The sequence below is a fragment of the Pongo pygmaeus genome, chromosome 8, assembly GCF_028885625.2.
Source record: "Pongo pygmaeus isolate AG05252 chromosome 8, NHGRI_mPonPyg2-v2.0_pri, whole genome shotgun sequence".
In the NCBI taxonomy this organism is placed as follows: Eukaryota; Metazoa; Chordata; class Mammalia; order Primates; family Hominidae; genus Pongo; species Pongo pygmaeus.
This window is the reverse complement of record NC_072381.2, coordinates 103,188,976-103,214,883: the sequence shown is the minus strand read 5'-3', so window position 1 is coordinate 103,214,883 and position 25,908 is coordinate 103,188,976. Positions and strand designations below refer to the sequence as shown.

Genomic DNA, 25,908 nt, shown 5'->3' with positions numbered 1-25,908 from the left:
AGGGGAGGGAATAGTGGAGAAAACCTAGAGGATTTGATAAGGTGTTAAAGAGATGGAAGCAGAGGTGAGCGAACAAGTTGGAGTAGGAGAAGGTATCAGGCGGAAGGAGAGAGGCAAGGCGCTAGGCCCGTAATTGAAAGTCAGAATGATTGCAGGGGTTTAACAAGACATGTCAAGAGGGCATTCATCACCCAAACAGATGCTGCTGTGAAATGCAGCCTGGCACCGATTATTCCTGTGAAAGGGAACCAGCTCCTTGTCAAGGTGCCTCATAGATAGGAGAGAAATGGGCCAACGCAGAAGGCCACCGACATTTGGGCCGAGGAGTTTGTCAGAGAATTAATGGAGTATTAATCCTAGGGATTGGAGGCTGCCCCTAGTCCTCTGCAAACCCTCTTTCTCAAGTCTCACTGCCTCTTCTTCCCACACCTCCCACAGCTCCTTCTCTTCCCCAGGAGGACACTCAGCCTCCAGGGTTCTCAGGGGGCACCACGTTGCCTTCTGGCAAGAGCTCCCTGTGTCCTGGGGTCTCTGATCCCCACTGCCTATTACATTGTCCTGTGGCCTGCCATCCCAGAGAGCCTGATGACCCACAGCTATTTGTCCTCTGAAAGAGTCGACATGGATGGGTGCTTAGAGTCTCATTCACCTCTGTCTCTCAAGCTATGCACTGGCCAGTGGGCAGCTAGGAGGTCAGGCCATCGCTGTGGGCAAAGCCACCCTGTCTCCTCCCCCAGCACCCACTCATTAGATAGTATAAGCAGGTGGCTTGGGCACAGAGGCTTCACTTTCCAGATCTCACCAGGCATACTGTGGGCTTCTCTGTCGTGGCTGTAGTATTTCCTCTGCCGCCACCCACGTCCCCGGTTTGCCTTCTGTCATGTTATTTATGTCTGTGCACTCATTCAGCAAGTATTTACTGAAAACTACCAGGCAACCACAGGCCCTGAGATAGATGCTGCGTGTACCCAGGTGAACCAAGAAGAGAGTCTTGACCTCATGGAACATCAGGGATAGTGGGAAAACCGGACCCTAACAAGTCAACCACAAAGGAATGTAACTGCACATTGTGATCAACATGGAGAAGACTAAGAGGCTGTCAGGGAGATTGACAGGGTGGGCAAGATGAGCTGTCTCAGATGAGTGGTCAGGGAGGGCTTCCCAGAGGAAGTGACACTGTGGCTGAGAGCAGAATAACCAGGAGCTGGGTAACCTAGAGCTAGAGGAAGAGCATCCCAGGTAGAGACCAGCTTGAGCAAAGGCCCAGGAGCTGGAAAGATGGGGAGAGTGGAACCAGATCAAGACCAGATAAGGTGGACAGGACCATGGTCAGGCAGAGCCCTGTGCTCCCCAGGCAGGAATTAGAACTTTCCCCAAGAGGACTGGAGGGCATGATCAGCTTAAGCAAAAGAGTGGCATGATCAACTTAATGTCTTCCAGTGGCAGTGTTAGGGGTGGCCAGGAAGAGCCTTTGGTCCTCCAGAATTTCCCCCAGTCTCCCTCCACCAACCCATGCCACCCCCCAAACAGGGTAAAAATAATATGCATGCTGGGCAAACACAGCTTGAACACAAGTCTCGGGTCTTCTTTTCAACCACATGACTGTCCCACTTCCTGCCCCTATAGAGAGCTTCTGAGGCTGCAGCTATGTCTCCCGTATCTCCACCCGGGAACAAGATGAGAGTCACCCTCCCTAGTTGCTTGTCACAGAGCTAGAGCAGGGTGAGTGTTTGTGGAGTGTGCAGGGGATGCCGCCCTGAGAGTTCCTGCCTCTCCTCCCCAGGTGTGGACGACCCCCACCAGCATGGGCGAGGTGTCGCCCTGGCTGACTTCAACCGTGATGGCAAAGTGGACATCGTCTATGGCAACTGGAATGGCCCCCACCGCCTCTATCTGCAGATGAGCGCCCATGGGAAAGTCCGCTTCCGGGTAAGAAGGGGCCTCACCCCAGGAGTTCAAGACCAGCCTGGCCAACATGGCAAAACCCTGTCTCTACTAAAAATACCCAAAATTAGCCGGGTGTGGTGGTGCGTGCCTATAATCCCAGCTACTCCGGTAGCTGAGGCACAGGAATCTTGAGCCCAAGAGGCGGAGGTTACAGTGAGCTGAGATCGTGCTACTGCACTCCAGCCTGGGTGACAGAGCGAGACTCCGTCTCAAATAAAAAAATAAATAAATAAAATAAAATAAAAAGAAGGGGGCTCTCCCTCACTCCTCCCTACAGCACCACTGCAGGGGTGCCCTGGCATGCCATGGAGCTGCCTCGCTCCTCCCACCAGGCTGAGCAGGGCTCAAGGCTCTCAGGGCCCAGAGTGGGGGTGGGGTGACAAGGAAGGTTACACCAGGGGACAAGGGACTACAGCTGGGCTGCTGTAGGAGCTCTGGAGCCAAGAGTAGGAAGAACCAGGTCAGCAGAGGTGGGAGAGCAGCCTCCGAGGTGGGCCGGAGTCCTGGGAGGTGGGCTGCACTCTCTGGATCCAGGCCACTTTTTCTGGTGGCTCCTGGAAAGGATCCAGCAGCTAGAGCACAGTGAGTGTTTGTGGAGTGTGCAGGGGATACAGGATGGCATCCCCTGCACACTCCACAAAAGCCAGGCCTCAGCTTTTCAGACCTTTTCAGACTGACGTTCAGACCAAGGGCAAAGTGGTGGAGAGAATGGAAGATTGAAGCCACGGAGTTCCCAACAGCTGCCCCTAAAGACAAACAGCAGATGGCAGGCAAGGTGGCCTCAGAGCCCTCCCTGTGCCCCCTCCCTGAGCTGTTGATAGACCGATGCCAAGAATTCTTCAAAAGGGCTGTTAGTGACAGTGATGGAGGTGCCACCAGCATGAGGGGCATGGGTTTGGGACTTTCTCAGGGAGGGCAACAGAGAGCATGGTCTGATTGAAGCTGATCTCAGGGAGCCAGGACTGTTCTGCAGATACCTAGGTCTGCCAAAAACTCCTGAGGAAATGGGAAAGTTCCAGGGTTTTCCTGAGGCTTGATGATCCCAGGGAAGTCCCCAGGGACCTCATATCTGTGTAACCAAGAAGAGGCCACCCCTACCAAGTCCCTTCCCTGTAAGCAGCCACCTTGGGACACCCAGGCCCAGCCACTCCCTCCCTGCTAAGGCTTGAGACTCAGGCTCTCTGGGCTGGGAGGAGGCATGCCCTGAACCCAGGGCAGCTCGTCCTGGGATCTTGGACGATTTCCATCTTTATTCCACTCTTGTTCTCACCCAGCTTCTCAACAGGGATGATCTTGCTGCCCTCCCTCTGGGACATTCAACAATGTCTGGGGACATTTGGGTTTGTCACAGCTTGGGAAGGGAGTGCTCCTGGCATCCAGTATGCAGAGCCCAGGGATAGGGCTGAACACCCTGCAGTGCACAGAGCAGCCCCACAACAAAGAATTATCCGATCCCAAACACCAACGCACTGAGGGTGAGGAACCCTGTTAACTCCTCCAATGGCCCCTCCCCAGAGCACTCAGGAGCAATAATAATAATAATAATACATAAATGCCCTATTTATCAAGTGCCTTCCATGTGTCACGAACTGTGCTAAGCTTAACATACATTATCTCGGAAGCTCAGGCATCGAATAGGGCAACCCCAAGGGGGCTATGGGAGGCTTCCATTTTTATAGGATCAATAGAATCATAACGGCTGGAGATCCTGAGGTCTTTTTGCTCCCTGGCTCTTAAGGCCCAGCTCAACCCACCCTGACCAGCTGGCCAGGCTTATTCAACCTCATTACTGCTCCGATGGAGACAGCCTCCTTCCCTGGCCTCCCCCGAGCAGGCAGCTCGACCACTGACCCAGCCTGCTCATCCCTGTGGCTGCCAAAGAGGGTCTGCAGCAGGAGGCTGAGAGCAGGCCCAAGTCGGGTAGAGGATACTCCCAGAGACACCACCTGTACCTTTCTCAGCCCTCTCCATGTGGGCCCTGGGACTCAGACAGGCCCCCAAGGTCTTTAGGGGAAAAACCCACCTACGATGAGGATATTACACTCAGAAATAGAAGATTGCCCTTCCCAGCTCTCCTTCTATTTCAGAGGCAAAAACACACCTGGGACCCTTTGCCTGGTCCCCCAAGGTCCTCCCAGCACTTTGGAGTCCCAGCTGGGCTATCCTGGGCCTGGGGTCTCCCCATTAGTCCTGGACAGGTGTAGCTGATACCGCAACCCCCTCAAAGCAAATGTCTCAAAAAATAAAAATAAAAAGTATCCCAAGAAACAACGTAAGGTAGTAGAGGCAGCCAAATCCACAGCTACAGGTAGCCTCTTTCACCTTCCCTGAGGCAGGTGGCGGGTAAGGCAGGACAGGCTGCCAGCGATCTGTCTCATGCCCATTCTGTGCCAGGCATTTTACATGCAATCCTCACAACCCAGGCAGCTATTACTATTGCCACATAACTGATGGGGAAGGTGAGATCCGAGGGGGTTAGTAACCTGCCTAAGATCACACAGCTAGTCAGTGGTGGAGCCTGGATTTAGATGCACAGAGATTTCCAGTGCCCACCCAGCTTCTGACTCAGCACAGAGGAGGAAGGGTGACTAGGAGAAAGGGCACAGAGTCCGGAATCAGAAGCCCTGGCCTCCCCACTCAGTAGCTGTGACATCGCAGTTCCCCTCCTTCTCCAGGACTCAGTTACCTCACCCGTCAAATGGGAATGCTAATGTCTCTACTGCCTCAAGGGATGGACAGAAGGGATGGACGGGGGTGATCCAGACTAGGGATTGGCTAAGCACTTCACTGGTGTCTATCACGACTGTTATTCTTCCCTCTTTCTTCTCGTACAAGCAGCCTGAGGTCTGTGTGGTCCTAAAGGCAGCCCCCAGGTCCTTTGGGGGAGGCAGGAGAGGAGCTGTTGGGTTGGGCTGTCTCTTATTTTTAATTGCCCCCACACTCCATAGAGGAGAGCTGGCCTCCCGCCTGAGCCCACTCTCCTGTCAGTGACCCCCAGCCTTGTTTCCTCCAGGACATCGCCTCGCCCAAGTTCTCCATGCCCTCCCCTGTCCGCACGGTCATCACCGCTGACTTTGACAATGACCAGGAGCTGGAGATCTTCTTCAACAACATCGCCTACCGCAGCTCCTCAGCCAACCGCCTCTTCCGGTAGATGCTCCATCCTGGCTCGCGGCTCTTCACCCTTGACAGCTGGTGGGAGGAACGGTCAGGGAGAAGGTTTAAGAATCAGAAGGGGAGGGTTCCCAGGGCCAGGGGGTCAGGCCAAGGTCAACGCAGGTCCCCTGATGAAGAAACAGAAAGGAAGGAAGGACGAGGACTGGGCAAGAGGCTGTGGGAATGCAGGGCAAAGCCTGGCCAAAGAGCCGACCTCTGGTATTGCAGGGAAAGGGAAGGGAAATGTGGCCCAAAGTGTGCCCAGAACCCAAGCGCCACAAGATACAAAGACGCACTACCACGAAAAGGGGCTACGGGGTCCAATCACTACCAGGAAAGGGGGCTACGGGGTCCAATCACTACCAGGAAAAGGGGCTACAGGGTCCAATCACTACCACGAAAAGGGGCTACAGGGTCCAATCACTACCACGAAAAGGGGCAACGGGGTCCAATCACTACCAGGAAAAGGGCTACGGGGTCCAATCACTACCACGAAAAGGAGCTACAAGGTCCAATCACTACCACGAAAAGGGGCTACGGGGTCCAATGGTCCAATCACTACCACGAAAAGGGGCTACGGGGTCCAATCACTACCAGGAAAAGAGGCTACGGGGTCCAATCACTACCACGAAAAGGGGCTACGGGGTCCAATCACTACCACGAAAAGGGGCTACAGGGTCCAAGTAAATACAGGTTTATTTACTGCAGGACTTCTCAGCGCCTTTAACTTGACCATAAATATTTTAATTTTCCAAAAGATGGATGGAGTATTCCAAATAGGCCAGATCACAGGGCACTTCTTCCACAGATTTTTCTGTTGAGATTGGTGTTCTGCAAACCATCCTTTGGGAAATTCTGGATGACAAGTGTTCCTGGTAGACAAGGAAAAGGGTTTCAGAAATGGAGGGAATGTGCAGGCCTCTGAGAAGTGTGTCTAGGGAGGAAGGGCTGGATTTGCTGTGGCAATATTTCTCCAAGGGTATGTCCAGAGACCATTGGCATCAGAATCACCCAGAGTGCTTAAAGTACAGAATCCCGGGACCTACCCCACAGCTCCTGACTTAGAATCTCAGGGGGTGAGGCCCAGGAATCTGTATTTTAACAAGTACAGTAGGCACCAGGTGATTGTCATCACACTGAAGTCTGAGAACCACTGCTGGGGAACCGAGCTCAGGGTCCCCCCATGAGTCCTGGATAGGTAGAGTCCTGGACAGGCATGTGGCCTGAGATGTCCCTGTTCCTGGCTTAAAACATTCCAATGGGGCTCAGGACCAGGTGGGGAAAGAAGGGTGGGCCAGGGCCTTGGATCCAGGACATGGGCCAGATCACCTGCTCGGCCCCCCAAGACCCCTACCCCATCTCCCGGGAGGGCCCAACTATTTACACTAAAAGGCATGAGTGTGACTAAGCGTGTTTTAAAATACAATTATTAACAAAGCATCAATCCTGACTAGATGTAATCACCCCCCAAAGGCGCTAGATTTACTAATTAGGTGCCTTGCAAAAAGCTTATTCACAACTTCCAGATTAATTGTGGAAGATCAATTGCTAGTTAACAGAGACACTGCTTTCCTTCTCTGGCTAATAAAGTGTCACTCGCCAGGAGGACAAGGCCTGAGCACTGAGGAATCTAGTGCTCGTGTCTCTGTGGCCCGAGAACCTAGTCTCTGTCTGCCTGCCCATCCTGCCCATCCAGCCCATCCTGCCCATCCAGCCTGCTTCACATCTCCCAGCGTCCCCTGCAGCGGAGAGAGAGGGCTGGGTGGAAGGACAAGGCAGGCTGGCCCAGAGCTGTCAGTGGACAGAGCAAGTCACCACGTGGCTGCCCAATGGGTTCGTGTGTTTGCCTCCACACAGCAGCAGCAGAAGCCACTTCCCAGGTACGTGGCTGTGCCCCAAGTCCCTGTGGCAGATGGCTGGGTCCTGAGCACACAGCAGAGAGGACAGCGAGAGGGGCTGCAGCTGGGACTGGCACTCAGCTGGCAGCTCTGGAAGTTTAACCCCCAACAGTCCCACACCACCGGGGCTTTTCACCCGTCACTGAACAGGCACTGTGGGCTCCTTGGCCCTGGTGCCCTCCGGGAACGTGCCAGGCACTCTGTGGGAACACAAAGCCTCAGTGTGCTTGAGTCTGCACATCCTTTAATGATACCTGCAGCATCCAGGGAACTCATCACCCAGTCACTTAATGAGAGTGAAAGGGAGCCCTCTTAATAATCACAGCAAAAAAAAGAAGAAGGAGAAAAGAAAAAGAATCACAGAGGCAAAAAGGCATAAACAGGGACACTCCTAGGCCAACTGCGGTGTGCAGGGTCACCCACTTTCGCATCTAGCCGTGTCTCCGATCTGCTCTTCACTCTCCATCATGACACCACTCCTGGTCTCCCACGGAGATTCCTGCACCTCCCCCAGCTGCTCTGCTTGTCTCTAGTCCTGCAGAGAGAGCCATTAAAAATGCAAGTCTGGCCACACCCCTTTCCCACCGAAGACCTTCTAGAAGCTCCCCATTGCCTTTGGATGAAGTCCAAACTCTTTGACACAATCCACATAGCCCGGCTCGGCTGCGTCTCCAGCCTCGTCACTTTCTACTTCCCTGTTTACATCTAAGCAGCAGGCACAACAAGCTTCCTTCGGTTCTGGGCTATGCCAGGCCTCACCCTCAGGCTGCCCACTCCCTCTAGCCCCCAATTATCCCTCTTCATCTGAGCGACATGTGCTCACTCACCATGGTGGTCTCAGCTTAGCTGACCCTTCCTCTAGGGAGCCTTCCCTGATTGCCCGAATCTGGGTGAGCTTCCCCAACTCTGGACTCCCCATGTCCCACTCTCCCTGTACCTTCAGCCCTCTGAACGGTGGTTCCTGTTAGCACGGACTCTGAGCTCCATCCTTTCTGCTGTGCACCATACCTCACGCAGGACCCAGCACACAATAGTTGCTGCCTAAGAACGTGTTCAATGAACACAGAAATGCAGCGGAATTGATTGCTGGGTGTTATCCTTAGGACTCCTTAACTGCATTGTCACCTGAACCAAGAAGTGTCTCTGCACAGCTATGGCAGAGTCTGCAGGACACATATGGTCAAAGGGACTGTGGGTATCATGCCCATGCACACCAACACACAAGCCCACCACATGGGGCATCTGCCAGCTCTCTCTGCCACCCAGCCACCAAAGGCTCCAGCTCAGGGGACTCCGACCCCCTCCTGAAGCTATGGCTGAATCACAGCCCTCTGGTGTTTCTCACACGCAACCTGCAATGTGGTAGGAAGTGCGATGCCAATTCTTCCTTACGCCCTACCTTCCCATCATTGCCCCACACATCTAGGGCAGAGCACCCAAGGCTGTGAGAATACACCAAGTGAGAAAAATTCTAGAGGAAAGCTCACTGCCATCATCAGCTGAGTGTAGAGAAAGAGCAGGACTTTTCTAGCAGACGTTTCTGAAATAAATAAGATCAAAATTCAGAGTTCCAAACAGAACCACTGCAACCCAAAGGGACCCCTTTCCTCTCTTTGCCTCTGGAATTCACCTTTGTATCCTGCAGACATGTGCTTGGAGCTTTCTGAGAGCCAAGCACTGTGTTAGATCCTGCAAGAGAAGCAAAGATGAATAATGCAAGGTCCCAGCCTGCAGAGAGCTCACATTCTACCAAGGGAGATCAGATGCATTTATACAGAGCTGTAACACAGGCAGAAAGTGATAAAGCCCATGAAGAAAGAAGGGATTGCTTCCAGCAGGATGGTCCAGGAGGGCATGGAGGAGGTAGCATTGAGTGGGGTTAAACCCTGGGTAGCATCCAGAACTAGGAAACCCAGGGGCCACTTGAAGGACAAGGAAGGTCGGTTGAAGGTAGTTGTGTCCCTGCCCCTTCTTCATCCATCAACTGCCCTTCCCCAGGCTGCCTATAATTCATCCGTTAGAGAAGGAAAAATCAATATTTACCAACATAAATTAAAACCCAGGCAGGGAACAGGAGGAGTGTAGGCAGGGCCTGGGAGCAGAGAGTGTCTCCGTGGGCAGCCAGGTGGCAGCCCATGCACATTGGGACCCGGGGATGCTCAGGGGACAGAATGGAGCAGGTGGGCCTTCAGGTCCGGCGGCCTCTGAGACCCCACCAGAGCAAGCCTGTCTCCTCTCTTGTAGCGTCATCCGTAGGGAGCACGGAGATCCCCTCATCGAGGAGCTCAATCCCGGTGACGCCTTGGAACCTGAGGGCCGGGGCACAGGTGAGGGGCACCTGGGGGATCTGGCCTGCAATGCTCCCTTAGCACTGTTCATACACTGGGGTGAGGGCAGGAGGCGGGGGGCAGCCAGTCCCACGGCAGAGCCGCTCCTGTCCCTGCCACACTGAGGGCTGAGACTCAAGGGCAGGGGTGAGAGTGGAGATGGGAGAACCCTGGGGACAGCCAGGCAGGAAACAGAGGAGAGGATGGTCCACTCCCCCAGTCCCAGGCTGATAGGGAGTGGGGGAATGGGAATCTATGGGTCTGTGGGCAGGAGCTTCTCTGGCCATGCCTTGCCAGTGGGGATGGAAAGGAGAGGAGAGAGCCCCTTCTGCTCTCAGGCAGAGGATCTTGCCATCTGACCCCTCCCCTCTTGGCACTCAGCTTGTTGTCAGGCAGAGCACTGGGCCAGGAGTCCAAGAACCCAGCTCTGCCATTGCCTCACTTTGTGGTCTTGGAAAAGCGACTTTATCCTCTGGGTCTTGTTCTCCACATTCATAAAATGGGGATAATTATATCTGCCCTCTTCACCTCTTTGGGTTGTAATGACAACCAAAAGGAGCCTAGGTATATGCAAACACTTGATAAATTGACAAAAAAAAAAAACCTGTGCAAATATAACAGGTGTGTATTATTCAAACCATAATAGAAAGACCATAAAGAAGACCATGTGGTCTGAGTAATTTGCACACACCCTCTCCATGCAAAGACCAGGGGAAGGAAGGAAATGTCTGTCCCGTGAGTCCTATCATGAGGCTGCTGTTAGGAAGGATAGGAGATGGGTGCCAAGCCCCGGCCTTCCTGCCCCGGTGCTGTGCTTTCTCTGGCTCCCGCACCCAGGGCTGTGGATACTGCACTTGGTTGGGAGCGTCTCTCCTTTGTGGGTCTCCTGGATTACGGCCAGAGGTGAAATCTGCATTGTTTGTAGGGGGTGTGGTGACCGACTTCGATGGAGACGGGATGCTGGACCTCATCTTGTCCCATGGAGAGTCCATGGCTCAGCCGCTGTCCGTCTTCCGGGGCAATCAGGTGCGCTAAGACCTCAGGAGCCACAGATCCCAGCCCTGTGTGCTCTCAGGTACCTTGAGTTGGTGAGGGCAAGGCGCCGGGGTGCTGGCTTGGCCAGCATGGCGGGTAATGGAAGTCCCGGGCCCTGGAGGAGGGAAGTAAATTCCAGCAGCACCGGGAAGCTCAGGAAGGGCTGCCTTGGGAGAAGCCCTTGCCTCTCTGCCTTCCACTATCATTTCTCTGCCAAACACTGTGCCCTGAGTCCCTCGGCTTTTGTCTCCTCTGTCTGCAGTGCCTCTCCTTCATTCAGCCAATCTGTCTTTGCCTCATTCATTTTTCTTGCTTGGCTTCCTCTTTCTATCTTTTTCCTCTGCCCGCTTTCTTCTCTTCCTCCTTCTTCTCCCTCTCCCCCTCCCATCCTCCCTGGCTCCCTGCTCTTCCCACTCACCACGCTGATGCCCACCGGGTGTCTGCCTCTCACCCTCTCTGCAGGGCTTCAACAACAACTGGCTGCGAGTGGTGCCACGCACCCGGTTTGGGGCCTTTGCCAGGGGGGCTAAGGTCGTGCTCTACACCAAGAAGAGCGGGGCCCACTTGAGGATCATCGACGGGGGCTCAGGCTACCTGTGTGAGATGGAGCCCGTGGCACACTTTGGCCTGGGTGAGTTGGGGACCGGTGGGGGACAGTGAGCTGTTATCAGGACAGCAGGATGCTGACTGATTCAGGGACTCACAGCCCGAGCATCCTTGGGCACCGCTCTACTGTGACAGCCATGGTGGACACCAGCTACTGGGGACAAACCCTGCTCTGAGATGAGCCTGAGTTCAAGAGGAGGCGAGTGGGGAGTGCTGGTTAGATTTTCATGCATCTCACTTGCAGGAGTCCCCATCCCAGTGTCTCTGTGGAATTAGTTCACCTTGGGGTCAGAGTGTTTAATCCTCCATTTGTTCAAGGCTGTAGGCTTGTTCAAATGCTGGGCTGCACCAAACGTGTCCAAACCAGCTGTTTCCCTGGCCTCTTGGGAGCTGGTTCAGTCTTGGACAGAAGGCTTGGGAAACCATGCATTCTCAACGGGAGTGAAGTCACCCCAAAGGGGAGAGAGTGGGTTCTTGGCAGGGGCAGGGGGATGACAAAATCCTATCTTTTATTTATGTATATATATGTAAAAGCGTCAGGGGCTGGGCACAGTGGCTCATGCCTATAATCCTAATACTTTGGGAGGCTGAGGCAGGTGGATCCCTTGAGCTCAAGAGTTCAAGACTAGCCTGGGCAACATGGTGAAACCTCATCTCTACCAAAAGCACAAAAAAAATAGCCAAGGTGGCGCATGCCTGTAGTCCCAGCTACCTGGGAGACTGAGGTGGGAGGATCACCCGAGCCCAGGGAGGTAGAGGCTGCAGTGAGCCGTGATTGCACCACTGCACTCCAGCCTAGCCTGGAGTGAGTGAGACTCTGTCTCAAAAAATTAAAAAAGCATCAACATGCATATAGCACATAAACAGATATATGGTATATCTGTGGCATTAATGGAACTACCACTACACACTTATTAGAACAAAAATTAAAAATAGCGACAATACCAAGTGCTGACAAGGATCCAGGTAGCTTCTAGAGATCAGAGAAACTGGATCTCTCATACATCACTGGTGGAAATGTAAAATGATAGGGCTACACTGGAAAATGGTTTGGCAGTTTGTTTTAAGAAAACAAAACAAACCTAAGCAAACAGCTGCTACTCTATGACCCAGCTATCATATCCCAAGCCACTTATCTCACACTAATGAAAACTTATATCCACACAAACATCTTTACATTTGTTCATAGTATCTTTATACTTAATAGCCCAGAACTAGAAACAACCTAGGTGTTAATAGTTCAAGCGACTGTGATACAGCCCTTCCATGGAATATTACTCAGCTATGAGAAGAATAAACTATTGATACATGCAAAAACTGGGTAGATCACTAGGGCACTATGGTGAGTGAGAAAAGGGGAGAAAAAGCTCATCTCCAAAAGTCACGTATGGTAGATTTTTGTTTACATAACATTCTCGAAATGACGAAATTATAAAGACGGAAAACAGATTGTTGGTTGGCAGGGCTTAGAGATGGTGGAAGGGAGAGGAGTGGGTGTGACTATCATCAAGGGCAGCCCGAGGGGGTCTTTGTGGCGCCTCATGCCATGGTGGATCCCTGGATAGGCAACCTGCAACCACTGGATGAAACTGGGTGAAGGGCGCAGAGGAGCTCTCTGTATTATCTTTGCAATTTCCTGTGAATCTATAATTATTTTAAAATACAAAATTTTAAAATAAATGTATGGGGGGAATTGGGGAAAAAGTCTAAAGAGTCTTCTGGCAGGGTAAGGGGATTACAACTATGGAAAAAACATTGAGAAACACCAGCAGGAGTAGAGGAGCCCAGAGTGTCTTCACTGAAACACAATAGTTCAGAAAGCGCTGGAGTCAAACATTCCTAGGTTCAAAATCAGACACCTTTCCCGGGTGTTCACACCTCATGAGATGATACCATTTTAATATAAAAGGAATAGGCACTATGGTCTCAAATTAGTAAATACAAATATTAATATTATACACACATCATATGTGCAGAAAAAAACTGAAAGGAAATGCAAAAAGTGAGAACAGTGATTCTGTCAGACTGGCTGGATTAATATAGTAACTCTCACTTATTCCAGACACAGTGCCAAGCACTTCACTCTTATTACTTCATTTAATCCTCATGACTACCTTGTGAGATGAGCAATATTATCCCCATGTTACACATGGGAAAACTGAAGATCAGAACAATTAAGAAACCTGCCAAGGTCACATGATACTTAAATGGCAGCAATGGGATTCAAACCCAGGCTTCCTTGAGCGTGTGGTTTTTATTTTCTTCCATATGTTTTGTTGTGTGTGTGTGCTCCAGTTTTTATAGGGAACACATAATATTTATGTGTAGTCTGAAAAAGAAGCAATAAATATTTAGGGAACCCAGGGCCTGGTTATATGATCGTTTTCTTGGGCTATTTCACCCGGGATAAGTCAGCCTGAGGTTGGAGTGTTTATCACTCCTAAGGCAGCTATGTGCTAAGCTGGCCCTAAAGGCACAAGACACCTTTTAAATACATAGTCCTGTCTTGCGAAGTAGCAGTAACCGACACTTATCAAGCAATTAGTATGTGCCAGGCACTGGGCTGAGTGGTTTGCCTAAGTCACTTCATTTGATTTTCACAACTTGAAGAATCAGGTATCATAACCCACATTTTACAGGTCAGAAAACTGAGGCTGAGGTCAAGTAGCTTGCCCCAAACCATACATCCACAGAGTAAGGAGAGCTGGATTTGGATCCCACCTCCCTGACACCATGGTCTGAGTTCCTGACTGTGACTTAACACCTCTGGTAGCTGCCTTGTGCAGCCAGCCAAGCAACAAGGTGACCACCATGGTATCGCAGGTGGTTGCTTATCCAGGGTTCTGGTTGGATATCAACTCCCCCACTCCATTGTGCCAATAAGGACATTGAGGCTCACCCAAATCAATGGCAAGGGCAGAATGGGGGCTGAGATTCTCCTTCCCCACATCTCAGGGGCTGCCTCTGCTATTTTAAGAGGTGTATTAGGGGCCTCACTTGGTCCCTTCTCTGGCCAGAATCTGCCCTGCCAGGAGAATAGATTGCTTTTTTAACTGGAAAGCCTTAGCCAGGTCATGTGGTGGGGAGAAGGGGGCTCAAGAGCCCCTTCTGTGCACCTACTCCCCACACTCAGGGTTATGTACACTGCACTTCATTGGGAGCTCCACCTGGTGCCAGTCCTTGCTATTTTGCAAGGCCCTGGAATTTGTTCTTGGTCTGAACTCTGGCTCAAACTGCTCTAAGGGGCCTCCCGGCAGACTCCTCTCTCTGTTGACAGGGTCCATTCCCAGCGGCACTAAAAGGCAGGCTGCTTTAGGGGCAGGCCCCTTGGGTCATGAGGCGCCTCAGCAGGTGGCCAACCCAGCCACCGGGGACACAGCGAGAGGCGGGGCAGTTCCATCCCTGCAGCTCCAAGGCCCCTCTGGATCTCTTATGAGTGGAGCTCAGCTCAGCCCTTCCTGACTGATGGGGGAGCCAGCAATGGAGCAGGAGCGAGGGCGCCAGTGGAGAAGACCAGATGGAGGGAAGGACTTGGGGGAGAGAGAACAGGGGAAGACAGAAAGACAGAGATGGGCCTGTGGAAGACCAAGAGAGGCAGAGACATGGGGAAAGAGGCAGATAAGAAATGCCCCCTGCCCTCCAGGCTGGCAGTGGGCAGAAGGCAGATGGACACGGGACTCTCATGTGAGGCAGGTCTGGACACACCACCATACTGGCCCCGTGGCCATGAGAGGACGCAGGCGAGAGAAATCAGTTTTGTTCTGGGCAGCTTCCCAGAGGAAGTGGGACTGGAATTAGGTCTAGAAGGACAGTAGGAGCTTAGAAGGGGTGGACGAGGGCCTAAGGAGACCATTCCAGAGATTGGGCTGGCTTGGCCAAAGGCCCAGAAGTGGGAAGGTCCAGAACAAAGAATGGGAATGTTTTGGAAAATTTTTTTTTTCTGATTGTAAAAACAATGCATATTGATTATAGGAAAATAAGAAAATTATTTTTAAAAGAAGAAAAGTTACTCATCATTTCACCACTGTTTGGAATATTAAGGAAAAAGTAAATGTTTCTTCCTTCACCTTCCCTCAATTATCATTTGATTCATTTAGTGACTATGTATTTACTGAGCACGTACTGTGTGCCAAACACAAAACTGAAGATCCTTGCCACAAGCCATCCTACGTTCCAGTAGAAGGAACTTATATACATAATACACATAGTAAATAGGTAAATATATAAAATGTTAGAAGATATAATGGGCTACGAAAAAAGAAAATGCAGCCGGGTGCAGTGGGTCACACCTGTCATCCCAGCACTTTGGGAGGCCAAGGCGGGCAGATCACCTGAGGTCAGGAGTTCGAGACCAGCCTGACCAACATGGAGAAACCCTGTCTCTACTAAAAATACAAAATTAGCTGGGTGTCGTGGTGCATGCCCGTAATCCCAGCTACTCGGGAGGCTGAGGCAGGAGAATCACTTGAACCCAGGAGGCAGAGGTTACGGTGAGCCAAGATTGTGCCATTGCACTCCAGCCTAGGCAACAAGAGCGAAACTCCGTCTCAAAAAAAAAAGAAAAAAGAAAATGCAGAACAGAGGAATGGATTGGGAGTGCAGAGGGGAAGGGGCAAGGAGCAGTTTTCCAACACAGTGGTCCAGGTTGGACAGGTCATGCTTGTGATATGCTTTTCTTACGTGTCATATACACAGGAACACACTTACAGACACATATTTCTTGGCAATTTTTAAAATCAAAAGAATGATATTTTCCAATTGTTTCTGTAACTTGCTTTTTTCCCCCTCTTAACCTGTGTCCAAGGCTGGGTGCAGTGGCTCATATCTGTAATCCCAATGCTTTGGGAGGCCAAGGAGAGAGGATTGCTTGAGGCCAGGAGTTCAAGACCAGCCTAGGCAACATGGCGAGATCCCCTCTCTATAAAAATTAGTCCGGTGTGGTGGTGCAAGCCTATAGTCGCAGCTACTCAGGAGGATGAGGCAGGAAGATCACTCAAGGCCAGGAGTTTGAGGCTGTAGTGAGCTATGATCACAACACTGTACTCCAGCTTGGGTAACAGAGTGAGAACCTGTCTTACATACACGTGTGAGAGTGTGTCTGTGTGTGTGTGTGTGTACACATCCTGGACAGCATGCCAAGTCTGTGCATATCTCTTGTTTCCTTTCAGTGCTGTGGAGTATTTCACTGTGAGGCAGCACTCACACTCATCATCTATTTACCCAGCCCCCTCTGGAAGGACAGTTAGATTGTTTCCAATTCTGAGCAGTTGGGGTGAGAAGCGGGGATGTCTACAACATGAATCTGAGAAAGGCCTGCCTTGAGTTCCCACATGACTGAGGAGGGGAGGGGCCGGCGGGAAGCTCCCCTGCCAGCACTCACAAGGCTTCAGCTTGCCTGCCCCCAGGGCCCTTGCCCCCTTCCTGCCTCCATGAGTCACGCGCTGCCTCCCCATGACTTTGCAGCAAGGTGTGGTGCGCATGTGTGAGTACACGGACATGTATGTGAGTGTGCACACATGGGCCTCTCTCAGACAGCCTCAGCCTTGCCCCATGTACATCGTGTCTGCTCCCACGGGAGCACACCCAGAGGACACAGGCCCTCATCTGTACTCCCCACCTCTGTCCACGGGTAATGAGGGTCAGCATGGGGGGTTCCCAGAGGGCCTACTGTGTTGTGCAGAGCTCTCATAGCAACATCTTGCTGTGGGGTTCCTTCTCAGTGGACCCTGCCTTGCTCAGTGGACCCCCCCCCCACCAAGTTCCACAGCCCCTCTCCACCCTGGCCTGTCCCTGCTGCTCCTTGGTGCAGACGGACCTCCAGCTGAAAATAAGCATTTCTGCTTATAGCCCTTGTCGAGGGCTCCCCCACCGCCAACCTGGTTGCTCAGAACCCACCCCCAAGCCCCACATGCCCACCCTTCACTTCCCAGCTGGCAGCGGGCCGAGGCAGCTCACTCCCAAACCCAGAAAATAAAAACAACACCAATCATCTATTTGCCTCCGCCAGCTCCACTGGAAGTCACTGGCTCAGGCAGCCACCCCAACCATTCTCCCTTCCCCCTTCTCCTTCCCCCCCTTCCCCTCCCCCTGCCGCCTCTGGCATTGCCAGTGCCCCAGCCCCACCCACACATGCCACCGTCCTTTCAGCTAATTGCTTGCAGGTGACTCAGAGCTGCCTCTCCGCGCCGGCTGATGCTCATTTAGGGAAGGGAAATTCAGTGGCCCACATAAAAATTGCTTTATTAAAGTGCAAAAATATTCTACCAACTGTATTCCCACCATCTGTTTTGTTTGTAATTCTTCTGAAAAGTGCAGTTCTCTCTGCCTCCTTGGCCTCTGTCCTTTAAAAGCTGCCAGAGGTGACTCACTGCTGCTCCTGACCTCATGTCTCTGCTGGTTAATGGGGGGCGCTCTTCTGCTCAGCCCTCGCCTATACACAGGCCTGGCAGGACTGGCTGGCTTCGAGGCTGCTGGTGTGCGGTGTCTGGGAGCCAGTCCTCCTCGGCCCATGCAGCCCCGGGAAGACTTAAGATGTTATGCAGATTTCCTGGGCAAAGGGATGAGCTGCGCCTAAGGACAGGAGACTGGTTTCCAGTCCTAGCTCAGACACCTGCAAGTCACTTCACCTTGTCAAGCGTCAATGTCGGTATCTGGAGAATGGGGATAAATACCCACCTCGTAAGTGTGAAGCCTCTGAAGCCCCTCTCCAGTCTCCTCTGATACACATTCCCACCTGATACACATTCCAACACTCTTTCCCACTCTGAACTTCTTCCCGATCTTCAGCTACAACTTACCCTTTCACGCCTCTGTACTTTTACCCACACTATATCCTCTCCCTGGAATGCTCCTTCCTTCCCTTCTCCGCCTCACAAACTCTTACTCCTCCTGCAATACCCAAATGAAATGACCCATCTCTCTCACCACATGGTAGCAGTGCTGTTGTGGCACTTTCCCAGCTTATAATATAATCACTTGTATTCATTGCTCCCATGGGAATCATGAGAATGGGGCCTGGGTCTGTCTCATTCTCTGTTGAATCCCAAATCCCTGCACAAAGCTTGGTATATGGGGGCTGCTGGGTGTGGGATAGGGTGGGCAGTGTAACAGGGGCACAGTAGATTCTGGCTCTGGGATCTGTCGGACCTCTGCTGGGCAACTGGGCGATTCACTGCATCTGTCATGGCTCCACCTTCTCATCTCTAAGGCAGAAGTGATATCACTGGCACCTTCCTCATGGAGATGTGAACTTTCAATGCGTTAGCATCATAAAGTACTTGGTACAGCTTGGGGCACACTGTCAGTGTTCACTGTTATTGCCAACACCTGAAAGCCCTTTGGAAACTGTAGGGAGACCCCATGTCCAAGAGCCGATGGTGCCAGGGATGCTGAGGTGAATGGTTAACAGTGGGCCAGGACTCCTGCTCCAGGGTAGAAAGGCTATGCTTCCTGGGAGTGGTAAGGCTGTGGGCCAGCACCCCCATCTTACAGATGAAGAAGCTGAGGCCCAGAGAGGATGCCCAAGTTAGCAAAAAACAGTGGCAGAGGAGGGAGTCCTGCTGGTTGTGCTTTCTGAGGCCTGCTTATCTCATAGCCCCAGGCCCCCTGTGCCACGTCTGGGTCTGGAGGAAGCTGCGGAAGCAGGACTCAAAACTAAGTCCCGCTGGGCGTGGTGGCTCACGCCTGTAATCCCAGCACTTTGGGAGGCCGAGGCAGGGTGGATCACCTGAGGTCGGGAGTTCAAGACCAGCCTGACCAACATGGAGAAACCCCATCTCTACTAAAAATACAAAATTAGCCGGGTGTGGTGGCAGGGGTCTATAATCCCAGCTACTCAGGAAGGCTTGAGGCAGAAGAATTGCTTGAACCTGGGAAGTGGAGGTTGCGGTGGACTGAGATCCCACCACTGCACTCCAGCCTGGGCAATAAGAGCAAAACTCCATCTCAAAATAAAAACAGGAAAAAAAAAAAAAAAAACTAAGTGCCGCAAGTACCACACGCAAATCTGTGATTGTCTATGAATATTCCGCGACTCTTTTGGGTCCTTTGTGGCCCTTCAGTCAGTCTGGAAAACACATTCATGTAGCTGTTCTGCAGGCTTAGGTAAGAAACATTTGCTGTTCTTTGTCTCCTTTTCATGGCAAATATTTACCTTTTATATGTGCCACTTAATTTGGGAACTGTACACCCTGAAAATGCCAAATCTCTTGCGCCTCAAGATTCTACTTCAAATTAGAAAAAAAAAAAAAAAAAATCTGGCCGGGTGTGGTGGGTCACGCCTGTAATCCCAACACTTTAAGAAGCTGAGGTGGGTGGATCACTTGAGGTCAGGAGTTTGAGATCAGCCTGGCCAGCATGGCGAAACCCCGTCTCTACTAAAAATACAAAAATTAGCCAGGCGCGGTGGTACATGCCTGTAATCCCAACTACTCAGGAGGCTGAGGCAGGAGAATCGCTTCAACCTGGGAGGGGGAGGTTGCAGTGAGCTGAGATCCCACCACCACACTCCAGCCTGGGTGACAGATTGAGATACTATCTCAAAAAAAAAAAAAAGAAAAAAAATCTGTAGTTGGCACTGCCCAGTCCTATTTTCACCCCCCTTCTGCAGAAGGAATTCTTGTAGATTGAGGGAGTGATGAGAAATAATTTCTTGCTTGATAAAGCAAAACCCAGAACAGTAAGGTTGGGCCTGGAAAGAGGATTTCCCTGTGGGAAGAGAAACTGAGCTGTGTGGGAGAGGAACTCAGTGTGTGAGGATGAGCCTCTGTCTCCGAGCCTCTCCGTTGCTGCTGCCTGCTGTGCCCATGAAGGCAGGGGCTGCCTCTCCATGGACTCTTCAGAGTGTAGCTCTGGTCCTGGCCCTCATAGGCTCACAGCATGGCAGCAGCAAGGCTGGGATGTTCCCGTGATACTCCCCTGGAGGCCAGGGTGAGAGAGCAAAAGGAGACCAAACATGGGAAGGATCTAGAAGCTGGGGGGTGTGGCTCGCAAGGTGTAACTCCCTCTGGAACCTCCCTCATCATGGGTCCTCCCCCCAGCACCCGGCTCCCTTCCTCCATGCCCCACAGTGCTCACTACAGGAGGTCTACACAGAGATTCTCCTCCAAGTCTGCATGTGGCCTCCAAACCTCCTTTTCTAAAATATGAGAACCCCTTTTATACATCAAGACATTTTGCCAACTACCGTCCACCCCATAGTAGCTATCATTGTAAAATTCACTGGTGGACAGTAATGACCAAACGCGAATATACATTCAACAGCAATTTTAAGTTTAATTTGTTTTCTAACAGTATCTACATATATTAGGAAAAATAATAGTGCATATATGTGGGTGATATATTATTTAGCTTGGGAATGGTGTTTGGGGGAGTGTATTGATTTCAAAGCCCCCTGCAGGACCCCGTGTCCCCACATCTGCTCAGCCCTGATGGGTGAGAGTGGGCTGTGCTCTCCCCCTGTCTGTGCTGGGCACAGCTCTCCTTCCCAGGGGCTGACCTGAGAGCAGCCTTTCCCAGAAGGTGAGGCCCAGCCCCTGCCTCCTCCCCACCCCGATCCATCACCATTAGCCTGACCTTGCCACAGTGACGTGCCTGTTTCCTTACGCGGAGAGCTGGGGCCTGCTTTGACAGTGCCTAAACATCTGACAAATCTTTTCAGCCTGCTTTCCACCAATGATGTGGCACGTTGCTTTAGGGTTGTGTGCAAATGGATTCACTGTGAGTATCTCTGAGCTTCCCATCATCTTCTGTAAGCATCTTAGATTTGTAGAATGGTCTTTCTCCCCTGTCCTCCACCTGCCAGCTCTTTATCACTCCATCTTTTCTAAGTTGTTTTCTGTTTGTTTTTGTTTTTTTCAGAAACAGGGTCTCACTATGTTGCCCAGGCTGGCCTTGAAGTCCTGGGCTCAAGCAATCCTTCTGCCTCATCCTCCTGAGTAGCTGGGATTGGATTCCAGGCATGAGCCACCATGCCCAGCTCTTTTTCCAAGTTATTATGCAGAGCTCAGTGCAAATGCGCCTCCCTAAGAGGCTGTCCCTGACCACATGACTAGACAAGGCCCTGGCAACCCCCAGTTCCTCCTTACCTACTTGCCCTACTTTTGTCAATATCTGGCATGATGTATTTGTTCATCTGTTTGCTTGTCTCCCCAGTTGGAGTGGGAACTCCATGAGAACAGGGGCATCCCCAGTGACAAGAGAGAGCCTGGCCCTTAGCAGAGCTCAATAAATAGAAATACAAGAAACATTCCTGGGATAACAAAGCCAGTTAGCTGCAAAGCTGGGATTTGTCCCCAGGTCTCCCATCCACTTCCCACCATGCTCTTTCCAACATACCAGGTAAGGGGTAGAGCCATGATTTGAACCCCAGACTCCAAAGACAATCTGTTTATCACAGGCCTTACTGTGTCCTCCAGTACAGCCTCCTGATGCTTGGCCTGTCTGCTAGAACGTGAGTTCGAGAGCTGCACTATCCAACATGGCAGCCACTAGCCATGTGTGGCCATTAAATTTAAATTAATTAGAGTTAAGTAAAATTGAAAATTCATCTCTTCAGTCACATGAGTCCCACTTCAAGTGCTCAACAGCCACATGTGACCAGTGGCTACTGTACTGGACAGCACAGATGCAGAACATTTCTGTCCTTGCTGACAGACAGGTCTATTGGACAGCATTGCCCCAGAGAGGAGGGACCTCAAATCTGTCTTGTTCACCATTTCCCTAGCACTTAGAACAGTGCTCAATTCATGCTTTTATTCAATGGATGAATTAGTTGATGCTGATGCTTCTGCTGAGAGCCTGCTGCTCTCCTCTGCTGCTGATGCTCTCTCCTTCCATCCCTCAGGGAAGGATGAAGCCAGCAGTGTGGAGGTGACGTGGCCAGATGGCAAGATGGTGAGCCGGAACGTGGCCAGCGGGGAGATGAACTCAGTGCTGGAGATCCTCTATCCCCGGGATGAGGACACACTTCAGGACCCAGCCCCACTGGAGGTGGGCAAAGGCATCTGGGCCTCATAGCCAGAAAAGCGGGCACACCCACAACCCCATGGGCTGAAGCTGGGTTCCCAGGAATCTGCAAACTCAGCCTCTAGAGTAATGGAAATCTTCTTGGCAAAGCGAAGGCTTCATACTGATCCCTCCATTTGTAGTTTGCACAACACTATCACACCCACATCTCTTCTGCTTCTCAAAGAATCCCTGGTGTATTGGCAGGGCAAGCATTTTTGCACCCATTTTACAGAGGAAAAAAACCGAGGTTAAGAGAGGAAATCCACCAAGGCCCACCAAGGCTGTACAGCCAGTTGTGAGCAAAGTTAAAAAATGACCCCAGGTCTCCTGCTGCCCTCCTGGTTCTTTCCGAGTCTCTGACAAGACCTCCTGTTGCCCTAGGGTGGGGCTCAGAGCCTGCAGCAGGGTTTCTGGAGGCTCTTTGAGGAGAAGCTCTGGATCCATCTCGGCAGTGTCATTCCAACTCTGATGGGGTTCACTTGGTGGCGATTAACAGGAACCCACTGAAACTCACACAAATGAAGGGGGCTTATAAGAAGGATCACTCATGAAACTCAGGGAAGCTCAGGATGAGTAGAAACTGGCAGCTTGATGGCCTCAGCCCCAGGAGCTCAAGGACCTTTGTCAGTGCACTGGCTTTGGGAGGAGAGGGGCCCCTCTTCCCCAACAATCTCCATCCACCCACCTCATTCATCAGTATAGTCGATTGACATTTTGTGTCATGTGTGTTAGTTTTTAGTCCCCTGCCCCACCCCAGGCTGCTGTCTCTGAGACCCCCATATGGGCATGGTAGAGCCTCCACAGCCTGGCAGGGCCAGCTTCCAACTCTTAAGTCTCTGAGTCGATTTGTTCAAATTCTTGCTGCAAAGCCTTGAGTCTTCCCTCCTGCTAGGATGTCCACCCATCAGCCCTGGCCAGAGAGGTGGGACACAAGCATGGCTGCAGGCACCCACCCGTGTGAGGGGGAGGTTCTTGGAGAAGTGAATGTGGGCAGTGAGCAGACACCTCAAAAAGCATCTCCCAGCCCTCATTACACTTTGCCCTGACAGACCCAGCCTCAGTCTCAGGGCGATGCTACAGGAAGGACAGGTTCTGTTAGGCATCCCAGCTCACGTGGATCCCCTGCACAGGGAAATAAGCCAGAGTCTGAACCGTAGCCATTCATGGCCTTCCCGCCAGGCTTCTGTTCTCAGCGCAAAGGAAGGGTCTTACAAGGGAGGGGGCTCCCCCCAGGCCCAGAGCTCAGAGCATGCCTCACACTGTGGTTAGGGTGACAGCTGCTCTGTGGCTGTGACTAGGAGGGAACCTGGGATAGGACCTTCTCAACTCACTCATGTCTCTGCTTCTGCCCACCTTGCAGTGTGGCCAAGGATTCTCCCAGCAGGAAAATGGCCATTGCATGGGTGAGTTGCCTTCAGTCACCAGGGCATGGGGCAGAGGCCGGAATCTCCCTGGGGAATGCCCGCCTGACTCATGGCAAGGTCCAGCATGCAAGCAAGGGGCGGAAAGGAGGACAGGGGAGGGTGTTATTTGTCCTGGGACTCCAGATGCCAAGACAACCACCACATGACTCACCAGGGTGGGAATGATATTAGTGACCCTCAGGCTGAATCACTGTGGTTCTGGAAACTGGCAGTGTTTCCCTGCCATGAGTACTGAGAAAGTGCAGATGGGAAAGAGACACACCACCACCCTGGCACAGGGGGAATAGCCACATGCCATGGCCAGCCAGTCCATGTGGAGCAGCAAGCAAGGGGGCTGGCAGGCAAGGGTGTGCATTGCCAAGGGCATTGGGGCAAAATAGTGTATGGAGTGTGGCCACAGTGTGGAAGGGAGACTGCAGCCTGGTGCAGTACTGGGGCAGGCAGGTAGCTGCAGCACTACCAGGATGGCAGCTCCTTGAGGGTCCAAAAACCTTCTGAAAGTCCCCAAGGGCCTGGAATGGGAAGGGGCAGCCTAGAAGTTCAGTGTCCAGGAGACCCTCACCCCCAACACTTTCCATCCCAGTGGCCAGCAATGAGAGGTCAGGCCAAGGATTCCCTCCTTCCTTGAACCCTCATCCAGCATTCTTCCCAAGTCTATTCTGCAGCTGCTCATTAGCCCTTTGCTACTGAGATACAGGAGTAAACAAGACAGATACCACTCTCAGGAGCTGAAAACCAGTGGAGAGCCACACAAGTAAACAGCTGACGTCCACACAGTGTGATCAGGGCCCAGATGGGGGAGGGCAGGGGCTTGGAGACTACAAATCAGGGGCCCTAAACCAGCCTAGGGAGGGTCCTAGAAGGTGCCCTAGACAAAGTGAGGTCCAAGCTGGGCCCTGAGGGATGAGGAGCAGTTCAGCAGTCACAGAGAGGGGAGACAGGGTTCTGGTGGGGGGCACTGTCTGGACAAAGGAACACAGGTCGGGAGGTGGAGGAGCAGTGGTGCCAAGGGTGGCTGGAGGAGGAAATGACTCCCCTACACTCTCCACGTCCCCACCCGGCCCCACTCCAGACACCTAGTGCAGGTGCATAGAAATTCCAGAGTCTTCTCTGCCTGCTGGAAGGACCCTTTGAGATCAGCCTCCTCTTCCTTTTCATCACCCCACAGGCAGTTATATGCCTTGTACACAGCAAGTGTCATGCTGGGAGCTGGGGATGTAGGCCAAGTGCCACCCCCCCGCCTCCACAAGAGGGGCATCCATTCTAGTGGAGGGAGACAGACCCTGATTGCATGACCACACAGTTGGACAAGATGATTTCAGAACCCTCTGAGCAAGGTGCTCCCTGGAGACTGTTCCAGACAGAGTGGTCAGGGAGGGCCTCGGGGGGAAGACTTTGAGCTGAGACCTGAAGGATGAGAAGGATCTAGGCCCAGAAAGAGCTGAGGGAAGGCCAGGAGTGAAAAGTGGGAGACAGGACAAAGGCTTTGTGTGTCGAAGGAGCAGGAGGGATGCCAGTATGGCCTGGAGATGATGGAGAGTCCGTGAGGCCCCTGTAGGGAGTCTGAATTTTGCTCTTAGGAGCCTTAGAAGCTAAACTGGGGAGTGATATGATGTGATTCACATTTTTAAAGGCTCCCTCCAGCTGCTGAATTGCAGAGTGGATTGGAGGGAAGAGGGGAAGCCAGGTATTCTGTGAGGAGGCAGCTGCAGAAATCCAGGCAAGAGGTCATGATGGCAGAAAATTGGGTGGTGGCAGAGGAATGAGAAAGAGGTGACAGAGAGAGGTGGACTGGTGGACTGTGGGGCAGACTGGACAGGCTCTGCTGTGAAATTGCACAGGGGCAAGAAAGACGGAGGAATCAGAGGTCGCTCTGATTTCCCCTTGAGCAGCTGATAGATGATGGGGGTATTGATTGAGCTAGAGAAGACAGAACAGAGGGCCAGAGAGGTTTAAGGGCAGGGCAGAATCTAGAGTTCTATTTTGGACATATTAAGCACGAGGTGCATCTTAGACATCCAAGTGGAGCTGTCAAGTAGGTCATGGGTTATTGTATTCGTGAGTCTGGAGCCACGGGGAGAGATTGTGACTGGAGATAGAACTTTTGGAATCATCCATGCATGAAGAGTTCACCTAGAACGATTGTGGTAGACAGAGGAGAGGACCCAGGACCAAGCCTGAGTGCCCCCACCAGCATGTAGAGACCAAGTACAGGAGGAGCCAGCCAAGGGAACTGAAGCAGGGAAACTGAGGCTCCGCAAGGAAGGCACATTCCCAAAGCCAGACAGTGTATGGGCAGGCAGAGCCTGGGCTGGGACTTGCTGCCCCACACCTTCATGGTGAGTGGTTCCCCTCGCCTTGCAGACACCAATGAATGCATCCAGTTCCCATTCGTGTGCCCTCGAGACAAGCCTGTATGTGTCAACACCTATGGAAGCTACAGGTGCCGGACCAACAAGAAGTGCAGTCGGGGCTATGAGCCCAACGAGGATGGCACAGCCTGTGTGG

General features: G+C 52.1%; 1 protein-coding gene across 2 annotated transcripts in view; it reads left to right on the top strand.

Moving 5' to 3' along the window:
• Positions 1–25,908, top strand: part of CRTAC1 (cartilage acidic protein 1) — a 164,782-nt gene that overhangs the window by 123,215 nt on the left and 15,659 nt on the right. For both annotated transcript variants that reach the window (XM_054435846.1, XM_054435847.1), the window contains exons 7-14: positions 1,784–1,929; positions 4,961–5,097; positions 9,246–9,328; positions 10,254–10,354; positions 10,826–10,994; positions 21,813–21,958; positions 23,337–23,379; positions 25,765–25,908. In XM_054435846.1, the coding sequence (XP_054291821.1) occupies positions 1,784–1,929; positions 4,961–5,097; positions 9,246–9,328; positions 10,254–10,354; positions 10,826–10,994; positions 21,813–21,958; positions 23,337–23,379; positions 25,765–25,908 (969 nt within the window). The remainder of the gene's footprint in view (positions 1–1,783; positions 1,930–4,960; positions 5,098–9,245; positions 9,329–10,253; positions 10,355–10,825; positions 10,995–21,812; positions 21,959–23,336; positions 23,380–25,764) is intronic.